The sequence below is a fragment of the Leptonotus elevatus genome, chromosome 4 (genome assembly GCF_054856555.1).
Source record: "Leptonotus elevatus isolate MCC_2025b chromosome 4, RoL_Lele_1.0, whole genome shotgun sequence".
NCBI lineage: Eukaryota > Metazoa > Chordata > Actinopteri > Syngnathiformes > Syngnathidae > Leptonotus > Leptonotus elevatus.
In genome coordinates, this window is record NC_141242.1 from 4,772,013 (window position 1) to 4,783,961 (window position 11,949).

At 39.6% G+C, this 11,949-nt stretch overlaps 2 protein-coding genes across 2 annotated transcripts; both read left to right on the forward strand.

The window, feature by feature from the left end:
- Positions 1-1,368: 1,368 nt before the first annotated feature.
- Positions 1,369-6,776, forward strand: yars2 (tyrosyl-tRNA synthetase 2, mitochondrial). Its single transcript, XM_086074121.1, has 5 exons — positions 1,369-2,160; positions 4,255-4,422; positions 4,499-4,654; positions 5,351-5,521; positions 5,927-6,776. The coding sequence occupies exons 1-5, from the start codon at positions 1,382-1,384 to the stop codon at positions 6,084-6,086; spliced, it is 1,434 nt and encodes a 477-aa protein (XP_085930247.1). The 5' UTR covers positions 1,369-1,381; the 3' UTR covers positions 6,087-6,776.
- A 1,135-nt stretch (positions 6,777-7,911) lies between these two features.
- On the forward strand, positions 7,912-11,730 carry cdkn1bb (cyclin dependent kinase inhibitor 1Bb). The gene is made up of 3 exons (XM_086074790.1): positions 7,912-8,718; positions 8,807-8,930; positions 10,260-11,730. The coding sequence occupies exons 1-2, from the start codon at positions 8,295-8,297 to the stop codon at positions 8,920-8,922; spliced, it is 540 nt and encodes a 179-aa protein (XP_085930916.1). The 5' UTR covers positions 7,912-8,294; the 3' UTR covers positions 8,923-8,930; positions 10,260-11,730.
- Positions 11,731-11,949: the final 219 nt, after the last annotated feature.

Genomic DNA, 11,949 nt, shown 5'->3' on the forward strand with positions numbered 1-11,949 from the left:
CTGCAGGCTACATCCAATCCATAGACGCTATTTGAGGAAATGGGGTCACTTATTTTCAAAGACTGTGCCTTACCATGTGTGCAAAAAAATATATAGCAATGGAGATTACAATGGTGTGCACACATTTGGGATTGCACGTGAATGATGTTATAACTTTAGATCATGCACAGTATAAGTGAACTCGCAGCTCTAAATTAGGTTGGAAATAATGCAATGTACACAAACTGGGCCCATTCTTAATGTAAGGAAGTTTTTTTTGCGCTTATGTTGTTGAAAGGGTTTTTCTTCTTCTTCAAATGTGTCAAGGAAACACCGTTCCTTTGCTGAACTCAGGATACATTAGACGTACTGTTCTTCATTTTCTAACTCTTTGATGTCATCTATACTTCTCTGCCTTATAGCACCAATAATACTGATTCACACGACCTTTAGTTTTTTTGTTTTTCTTTCCCCCAATTCTGGCTAAATGCTACTTTGGGTTGCAGGTGTGATAGGAATAAGCTGATAGGATTGCTTGTGTTAGTCTGCTTTTATGGCGAAGGCAGAGACTCAACGAGGACGTGATGTCATTGTGTATTGTGGCACGGTACAAGATACTGTAAAATGTATATGAGGAATGTATAGGTAGTCATTTAAATGATACGATAAACTGACAATGAATGGATTTTAAAAATAAATATTTAAAAGGAACTTTTGCGCACTTTGATTTCATCTGACAACACATTACATCACCATCATCACCTATTAGTACAAATAATGAAAGTCCACCTTGCGCTTTCAATGCCAAGAAAAATAACATTGCAGTATTTTACTTAATAAAAACAAAGCAATAGAATAGTTTGTGCATCCTGATAATACAATGGTCATTGTGCTGCTTGTTCTAATATGCATGCCACCAGGTGGCAGCATAACACACGGTAATATAGAAACACAGAAGCAATGCAGCTATAATATTTTTGTTTTTCAGAGGTCAAAGAATATTTGCCTGGGAGTTTTGCTAAATGTTCTGTCCACATGTGTTGCTACAACTTCAAATATAGTTTATTTAAATGGTTATAGTTTGGATGCTAGCTTTGTTAGCCCACCAATGTGTTTTTCATTGTGTGTTAAGCTCTTAAGATAGCTGACTTTTGTAAGTTGTAACACTGAAGTTAATGTGGTTTGGTTAAATACACGAGGGGATAGTAATTATTTGTTTAGATTTGCCCTTAAGTTGTGTGGGTGTTTGCAAATAATTAATCCGTTTTGTGTGTGTTTGAGAGTATTTCAGTAGCATGATAGTCTTTACAATGAGGTTTGGGCAGTGCCGTCCCCGCTGCACTAGAGGGCGCGCTCCAGCCACAACCATAACTCCTCCTCCTTTTCCGGTCTCGTGGTCAACATGGCGGCGTCCATGGCCCGAGTATGCCGCTATGTTTTACGACACAGGTCTTGTGTTCCACAAACTACAACATTTGCACTAAAATGCAAATTTCACCGTTCTGCTTCTGTGTGTAACGGACTGCTACACAGTCTAAATAAACGCGGAATTGTCAAGGATTCTTTCCCGGATGACGCGGTGTACGACCGACTCCCCCGCCTGCTGCAGTCCGCTGCTCAGACCGTATACTGCGGCTTTGACCCCACGGCCGACAGCCTCCATGTCGGCAACCTGCTCGCCCTCATCGGCCTGCTGCACTTCCGAAGCGCCGGTCACCATGTGGTCGCCGTCCTCGGCGGGGCCACGGCGCAAATCGGCGACCCGAGCGGAAAAACGAGCGAGCGGGAGCGGCTGTCGGCGGACGTGGTGGAGGAGAACACCCGCCGCATCCGCGACAGCGTCCATAGGATTGTCGGCAACCACGAGTTGTACTTCCACGACGCCTCCAAGACGCTGGGGACCGTGACCGTACTTAACAATTTAAGTTGGTACAAAGACTGGAACGTGGTTCGATTCCTGTCGGAGGCCGGGAGACACTTCCGCATGGGGACCATGCTGAGCCGCCACAGCGTCCAGTCAAGGCTGCGGAGCTCGGAGGGAATGAGCCTGACCGAGTTCACCTACCAGGCGTTCCAGGCCTACGACTTCTACCACCTGAACCAAATATACGCTTGCAAGATCCAACTGGGGGGCACCGACCAGCTGGGCAACCTCATGACCGGCCACGACTTCATTCGCAAGTAATATCTAAAAACTTGAATATTAATTCAAACCAGGGTTATGATAGAAGTTTTCATTTTATTTCGTTTTGGTTTGTAAATAAAATTTTAATTACTTGTCATGGTGGTTCTGTTAGTTTTTATTAGTTTTAGTTATTTCTTAAATGCTTAGTTTTAGTTGGTTTCAGTTATAGTAAAAACAAAAAAAAAAGTATTACTCGTGCGCAATAATTAAAAAAAAACATGGGAGTAACGTCATCTGAAGGTGCTTTTCTATTGGCTGCTGCTAGTTGGCGTCACTTTTGTGACACACTTTCAAACGTCATTATTCCGGTTAATATCAATATAAAATCACACACTTAAAATCATCCCCAAAGGCCCATGCATTAAATTAATTATGAAAGACTAAAACGGAGTACATTTTTGCTATAATTATAGCTAATTTTGTAAACATAAAATGTAGTTTCAGTTAGTTTTCGGTTTTTAAAAGCATTTTCGTTTTTATTTTATTTCGTTAACAAAATTAGTTTTTTGAATTTTCGTGTTTACCTTAGTTTTAGTTAACTAAAATAACCTTGTTTCAAACTCGGTTTACAACATTACTCTTAAATAAAATGGTACACAGATTATTTGGTGAGATACTTGAATCGTTTATCCATTTTCAGCAGTATGGTAAGATTTTGTCTGTAATCAATGTGATAACTTCGTGGTTTGTCATGTATACAATTGATGCCTTTAAAAACACATTTTACCGATTGCCGTTGACTGAAAAATGACATTACGTGTGCTTGTGAAACGGGTAATGACGAATCATGGCTCAGTTTGCTAATGTCACATGGTAAAGCCTTGCGCCATGGCTGGTCATTACTTGTTTCCCGAGTAACTGATGTCGTTTTCAGTCAAGAGCAAGTAACAAAATGTGATTTTAAATGTATTGATTGTACATGAAAAATAAGTTGTCAAATTAACTCATTCAATGCCATTGACGGCTTTAGACGTCAAACATTGTTTCTATTAGTTTAATTTTTTTCCACTTTTGTTAACAAGAGTATGAAAACCTAGGAAAAAATATTGTACATTTAGAACAGACATAAAATTTGTAGTTAATCGTGAGTTAACTAGTGAAGTCGTGATTAATTACGAAAAAATTTAATCGGCTGACGCCCCTGATTTTTAATAATCTTTTCTTCTTTTGTTTAAAAAAAAGTAATTTTAATTATTAGTATTTTTAATAATCGGTTCTTTTTCCTTTTTTTTTTACAAAAATAAACTTTTATTAAAAATTAGGGGCATCGAGCGATTAAATTTTTCTAATCAATTAATCGCATGACTTCACTAGTTAACTCACGATTAATCAAAAAATGTATATCCGTTTTAAATGTACAATAATTTTTTCCCTCTAGGTTTTCATACTCTTGTAAACAAAAGTGGGAAAATGTTAAACTAATAGAAATAGTTAAAATGAATTTTTGACGTATATAGCCGTTAATGGCAGTGAATGAGTTAATTAACAAAATACACAAAATATTAACTTTTTACTGCTGAAAATGGATAAATAAGTCATGTATCCCTTTAAGTTAAAATAAGGTATGTTCAATACTACTTTTTTTCAGACCAACCAATGTCAATGACTCTTCAGTAGTATCGATACCTCTAGTACTTTTGATACATAAAATTAAAGGGCAAAAAATCAATGGCAGATAATTTTAAAGATCAATACAGCATTTCCCTTTAAAAAAAAAAAGCATGAAATTAATGCCAATTTTCTATTATTTTATTATTATTTGTTCATAAAATTCATATTTTGTATATAATACACAATCAAACCAAATTTAAATAAATAAATTAAATAAAACTTACATCCCAAATCAAAATACGTGGCTGTACAAAAAGAGCCACAAGGACGTTGCGAGTACCGATAGCTTGAAATAAGGCCAAGCATCAGCTCGATACCACACCTGGTATCTGTCCTCGCCAATCCCCACTTAAAACGGTCTCTCTCAACAGTAGTCTGATTTTCTGCTGTCCTTCATGAAAGAAGTAGTGATTTTGGAGACGCGAGAATTCTTTCTGACAGCGGAAATATGACGACCTCTCGCTGGCTTCCCCATCCAGAGTGAACGGCGAGGAGGTGTACGGCCTCACCCTCCCGCTGGTCACCAGCTCGACGGGGGACAAGCTGGGCAAGACGGCGGGGAACGCCGTGTGGCTCCATCGTGACAGGACGTCTCCCTTCGAGCTTTACCAGTTTTTCCTCCGGCAGCCTGACGCCAGCATGGAAAGGTGCGTTGAGGTTCTGCAAAATCCTCCCAAGTAGCGTGTTTATGTAATGTATAGGACTCGTCTGTGTTGTCTAAAGACACCTGAAGCTATTTACCTTCCTGCCACTGGCCGAAGTGGAGAGCCTGATGGAGCAGCAGAGAGCGGATCCTGGTAAACGGCTGGCACATAAACGACTGGCGGCGGAGGTGACAAAGCTGGTACATGGGAAGGAGGGCCTCGAAAGTGCCAAGAGGTCAGAATCCCATCCATTTAGATATCTGTTTGTTCATACGTGAGATTTGTTTATTCTTAAGTATTTGTATGACTTTGGATAGCAAATTATTAGAATGCATCAGATACCAAATGACCACATATCCGCCCTATCCATCCAAATCATTCAATGCCATTGACGGCTATAGATGTCAAAAATTCATTTGAACTATTTCTATTAGTTTCCCATTTTTTTCCCATTTTTGGTAGCAAGAGTATGAAAACCTAGATTTTTTTTTAATTGTACATTTCGAACAGATATAAAATTTGTGATTAATCGTGAGTTAACTAGTGAAGTCATGCAATTAATTATGATTTTTAAAAATCGCCTGACGCCCCTATTTTTTTTATACTCTTTTCTTTTTATTTTATTTAAAAAAAAATAGATTTTTAAAAATTCGGGTCGTCGGGCGATTAACATTTTTCGTAATTTATTGCATGACTACACTAGTTAACTCACGATTAATCACAAATTTTATATTTGTTTTAAATGTACAATCATTTTTTTCTAGGTTTTCATACTCTTAATAAAAGTGTGGGGGGGGGGGATTTTTAACTAATAGAAATAGTTCAAATGGATTTTTGACATTTACAGCCGTCAATGGCAGTGAATGAGTTAATTTCGACTTAACAGATGCTCGTTGCCGACTGTAAAAATGTGAATGTTGTTTTTGTGCAGATGCACCAACACGCTGTACCACAGCAGCATGCAGGCGCTGGAGGAGATGAGCGACTTGGAGCTGCAGGAGCTTTTCCGAGAGGCTCCCTTCCATGAGCTGCTGCTGGAGCCGGGGACCACCGTCGTCGACGCCTGCCGCAGGGTCAATGCCATCCCCGAGGGCCCCAAAGGGTACGTACATCCGATTAACCATGAAGCAGCTCAAATTGACCCATGATTATTTCTGCTTCAGTTGAGACAAAAATACAACAAGAAAGTCGAAGAAACCCTTAAACGTAACCCCGTAAAATGTGTGAGAAAGCAACCTTTTTCAGGTTCCGCCGCACTTGAGCACCCAGACGGATAATAAAAGCCATGACTCACATTGGAGAGCGCGCTAATTATATATATTTAAAATATTGTCTGCGCCCAAGCGTGTGGCGTCAGGCAGGTCTTTCACCGCGCTCCGTTCACAAAAGCACTCATTTGAAACCTTGGAAGTCAGCCATCTCTTTAGTGTTGCGTCACAGCGCCAGCGGATTTGAGGCAACAGTGGCGTTTTAATATTTTGTTTTTGACGGATTCTTGCGTGCGCAGGTATCAGATGGTTTCCGAGGGAGCGGTGTGGCTCAACCACAAGCTGACAGACAACCCGGAGCAGGTGCTGATCCCCAAGATCCACATCCTGGCAAACGGACTCACGCTGCTCCGAGTTGGCAAGAGAAACTACTATATTATCAAATGGCTCAGTCTTTGAAAGGTGTGTGGACTAGGGATGTAACGATATCCAAACATCACGTTATGAAAAATATCACTATATGATAATTGTCACAATATTGTGGGGAAGTTGGCGATATATATATATATATAAAAAATAATAAAAATAAAATAATATAAAAAAACTATACTGCATAAAAATTCACAATATTGTTTTTTAACAATATTGTGCTTTTGCACCTAAGAAAAGCTGTGGTTATGTCACATGACATAGTGGCATGCTCCTATTTGACTAAGCAGCGCAAACAAAGTGTGATGGTCTATGTAGTTCACAATGCTGTATTCGGCTGAAGCGGGCGAAAATACATCTTTTTTTTGTTTTTTGTTTTTTGTTTTTTTATGGGGATGTTGCAAAATATTTGCTTGTATGACAGATTTATTGGAGTGATGACCGCCGCAGTGGCCGAAACATTCCTAATTCGGATCAAACTTCACTAATAAACTAACCACCAGAGGGTGCTAGAACTGCATGAATGGAATACAACCTGGTCTTTTTAACAGTTGCGCTGCTTTTAATATGGACGATATTGTGGCCGTTTTAATATTGCGATGTTGCCGTTATCGTTACATCCCTACTAGTGTGGATGTGAATTTTTTGTTTGCATATAAATATTGTACAGGAATCATGTATATCTTTAAATATGGTAATTAAAATGGTTTTATTACCTCTCGCCTGCTCATTTTTGAACTGCCACTAGAAGTGTTTGAGAGATGAACAGCAGGGGGCGACATTGTCCCTAACATCAAATAGTAGAACAGAGCCCGCTCTAACAGGTTGATGAGCTCATCCTGAAGAAAATTTTATTTGTTGGGTGTGGGGTGGGGGGCATCATTGCTATTTAAACTTAATTTTTTTTAGATGCCTTGAAATATATGTGACCAATAAAATTGCATGTTTGGCTGTATTACAAAACCACAAATAGTATAATTTTGAGCCTGAATGAAAAAGTAATTTATTTGTTTTTCTGCTTATTTATTTTTGGGGGTTTTTGAAAAAAATGGCCAATAATTCCTAGTTTAAGAAAATACCAACATCTCTACAATATCATAGACGAGTGATTATAAAAGTGTGTAACGTGCATGTTACAGTGACTTATGAATTATGTGCAGTTCAATTGTCTTTAATTTAAAACTACAATACATTTGCATAAAATCTTTTACATTGGAACTGTTTTCCAACATTGATGTAGGTACATTTTTCAGGTAACTTTTATGTGCAATATTTTAATTGAATCCTTAATTGGGTGCATTTACTTTCCTATATGCACAGTGTTGTTAATCAAAGTGTGCACAATGTCACAGTGGCTTACTATCATTTTTTTTAAAGGTACGTTTAGGGGGGGGGGGGCACTGCTTAATTATTGTTAGACACGATGGTGGTACAGTACATGTAAATAATAATGTGTGAAGGTATGTGGCCATATCCTGGACATTGGGCTTATACATTTGACTTGTCATTTTTTAAGGTGGATTAAAAATAAGTCACGCATTGCAAGATATTTTTTCAATTATCGCGTGTACAAAAAAAAAAAGTTTTACGACTGCGGTCTGCCACTCGATAGCCTGTCCACGCCAATCGTGGTGGTAAATCGTAAGTTCTTTGTTACGTCTCATGTAAACGATTTTTTCTCCCCTTTCAAATGTAACATCCAGCAAAACAAACAAGGAGGCTGTTCGGTCCCTCCCTCCCATCTTGCCTTGGCCACCTTAAGAGAAGTGGGCGGTCTTAAAACGCTGTCGACCAATGAGGGGTTGCCTTTATATTTAAACAGCGCCTGCGTGTCAATCATTAATGTTGTCCCCGCCCCTCCCTCTCTACTCTGCAGTCAAGCTCTCAAACTCCAAGTGCGTCTACTCAATCGCCATATTGGGTCGGGGAAGGTCCTGCGTGCAGTTTCTTCTTCTGGCTTGTTTTTTTTTTTCCCTTCCAGCGGATTTAAAGTGCCAAGAAGCGGCTGCGAGTTGACGGAGGCGACGCCAAGCTATCGCGGTTAACGTTTGAATGGCGTGAACGGCGTTTCCCCTTCTTCACCCTACGTCGCCTTTTAATCATTTTTTGGATCTTACCCAGCGGAGAGTTGTTGTTTTTTCACCCCGAAGAAAGTGGACGCTCCCGGCTGTTTTCGTGTGTCTTTCTCGGTGGTGGAGGGGGGTGGGGGATTAAAACGTAAAAAAAAAAAAAAAAAAAATGTCCGATGTTCGGCTTTCCAACGGCAGCCCGACGTTGGAGCGGAGCGAGCCGCGCTTGTCGGAGCACCCGAAGCCGTCAGCCTGCAGGATCCTCTTCGGCTCGGTAGACCACGACGAGCTCCGGCGGGATTTAAAGGGACACCTGCGGGAGTTGGAGGAGGCCGCCTCCGCCAAGTGGAGCTTCGACTTCGCCTCGCACAGCCCGCTAGAAAACGACACCGGGCTCCGCTGGGAGCTGGTGGACTGTCGCGACGTACCGGACTTCTATACGCGGCTGGAGCGAAGAGGCTTGGGGAATAACCGTGTGGATGTAAACGGGAACCACCGCTGTGTTGTCGGGGAGCCCGCGGAAGAGCGAGCCGGCGGGCCGACGTCGTGCCCGGAGCCGTGCACCGTGTTGAGGAAGAGACCTGCCTGTCACGGTACTTAACCAGCTACCGGACTACACATTTTGTGTCTTCCCTTTTTTTTTTTTTTTGACACCTTTTTTTTTTTTAATGCTTTCCCCAGAGCCCTCAACCCAAAATAAGAGGTCGCACAGCAGCCCGGCCGAGTATCCGAACCGGAGCCGCTCCGTCGAACACACGCCCAGAAAGAGCAGCGGAAGCCCGGGGAGGCAAACGTGAGACGAACGGTGAGGGTTTGCTTTGGTTCAAATGCACCCCACGGCGAGTATTGTGATAAAATGGCGTGTCTTTCCCCCCCGTTGTTAATACAGTAAAAGTTTAGTTTATTGTGAACGTACAAAAAGTTCCTACTAAGATACCCTTTATTGACTTCTACAGGTGAAAATTCTGGTGTTACGCCGTTACAAAAAAAAAAAAAATCAAATATAAAATCAAAATTCTGTGTACATAATATTTGAATGTTTAAATGTTACGATTATGCAAGTAGTAGTCGTAGTAGTCCTGTTTTTGGCAAGGCGACGTACATGCACGCGGACGCACAGGCGTGTTTGCGCGTGCGACGGGCGCGCGCACGCCCCCCCCCCCTTCTGCACCTGGTTGGTAAAGTTGTAAACAACTCGCGTGCGCGACGAAGAGCGTAGTAGTAGTAGTAGTAACACGTCAGCAGCCACTGCCCTCGTGCGCGTGCACGCGTGGGGGAGGGGGGCTGTTCTTTGCGGCGCACATCTGTCTACGCCCCTGTCAGTGCTACCACGACAAACTAGCACGTTTTCGTTTATTTTTTGCACTTTTGTAGTTAATTGTTGTAAGTTAAAAAATATATATATTTATGATGATTTATGATCTTTGCACGCTCTACAAAGTCAAGATATTCGGAACCCTGCAGCCGTCCGAGTTTGCATGTTATGTAACTGTAGAGCGCTTTGACATATTTTAAAAAAAATTATGATTCAGAGTGCATTTTTGCATGTGTATTATTTGCTCTTATTTTTATTTATACTGCATTTAATAGTGCAATTTTCAAGGTACAAGTTTCTTGCAGGGTACATTGTGTTGAAACCTGTGCTTTATAATAATAATAATAATTCAAAACTATAAGCCTAAACTCACCTCACTTTAGAGGGTTGTTCTTATTTAATTTACAAAAAAAAATTTGGGGGAGAGGATACATGTTGCAAATCTCCCTCAGGCATTTATTGCTTTTAGAATTTTTGTATTTTTGTTGAGATAATTTTTTTGTAGAGAACTTTTAAACTTGCATTTGACTTCTAACACCTTAGTAGTACTTGCAATGTTCATCGCTGTTATGATAATACTGCTGCTTTTGGTCTGTTGTTGAAAACATGTATGCACGTTTAAGGAGTAATAAATAAAGTACTCCTTAAATGTGCATACAAATGCAACAAAGGTGTTAAATAATAAAATATTACCTGTTGCATGCTGTTCCTTGTGATTTATATGTAAGCAGCGAGGTCTGGAATTAACTTGTGTACACGCAACATGTCCCGAGTCTCATCTGAATAACCCCTTGTCACCCCCCCCCCCCCCCCCCACAGAGCCGAAGATGCATTTCCTCGGTGTGGAAAGCCTCAAATGTTTGTCGACTCCTCCTTTTTTTTTTTTTTGTTGTTTTTTTTCCTCGTTTTGGAAGAAGAGGAAGTACACGCGTCATGAGAAACATATCAGCTCTCCTCGAGGATGCTGTCGAAGCACTGATTAAGACAAACACTAAAAAAAACAAAAACAAGTTGTGGCACTCAAACGAAAAATGTTATTTTGTGTAAAGTTACTGCCTCTGTAAAGCAGTCGATGTAGCAGCGTGCAATTAGGTTTGATTTCTGTTCATTTTGCTCCTTTTTGTACTACCTGTGTGTGTGTGTGTATATAAATTATAATTTCATATGTAGCACATACATTGTGATTTGAAAAGAAATCCTTTATACTTATATATATTATATTATATATAAAAAAGACAAGGTGTGAATTTTGATTTGACTTGAAGAATTGCAGTGTAGTTTGATTTCCAAAATGCTGTTTTATTTACTGAAAGACAATTTTGAGTTTGACACAATAAAAACAAATTGTAAACATTTATAGCTCAGTTTCTCGACAGTGCATCTTCACGCTTCCAACCTTGTCAGTGAAGAACGGTACAAATGTAGCGACTATTTTATGTTCCATTCACAGGATTGCAAAGTTATTATGTTCTTATTTAAATGTCCCTAATATTTGTGATGGAGGATTATTATTATTATTTTTATAATTTTTTTAAGTTTCTCAGAATCTGATTTCCTCTTGTGTCCCTAGCACACCTCAGTCTTTATTCGAACGGTGTGATGGAGTTGTGAGGTGCTTTTAGAAGAAGGGAAAAAAATGGTGCGAAAGGTCGTAGGTCATGTGGTAAAGTCCTCCTCTTCGTCAAGTCACCTGCCTTAATCCCGGTTTGAATGTTCTTACAAGACCAAACTGATGGCCGCCAAGTGCTTCTTTTGACTTCACATAGTTTGACTTTGTGATAACCTTGAACTAAATCCACATTTCTATATTTGTTTGTTTAGCCTGCTGAGGATGGCATCTAAAAGTTTTTTTTTTGTCTTAATGTTCCGAACCCAGTGTTAAACTGGACCAAACGGAGGAACACCAGCTCGTCTCAGAAATGCAGTCACTATTGCCTGTGTATTTTTTTTGGGTGTGTGTAAATATTTAATTTGTACATTATTTTGTAAAAAAAAAAAACGACATAAAAACACTGAGAAATTATACTAACTTATTTATGTCAAGCTTTTTTTCTTTTCTTTTTTAAACAAATGTAGAATATAATTTTTTTTGATTCACGGTTATCCAAAGTGGCATTTACTTTATTATTATAATTGTATTATCTTTAAAAGCATATTTGTGGTAGTTTTTTTTTTCTTATCAACAAGGTTGCAAACTGAGCCTAATAAAATATTTGATGTGCATTGTTTTTTGTAATGTGTGTTTATAAAATGTGTTGCAATCAATTAAAAAAAAAAAGTTAAAATTGAATCTGCACTTGTGGCTTCTTTTTTTATGTGATTTTTTTTTATTTTTTATGATGGTGATGATTTGACTTTGATTAGGAAAACAACTGGAAGTAGTGTACTTGAATGTGATTTTCCTCCCAGTGTAAACCTATGAGCAGGCAGATGATTGACGGGTGCTTCGTCCAATCAAAAGGCCGACAGCGATCAGGCCACCTCTTCAGCCATTCTGTAACTTATCACA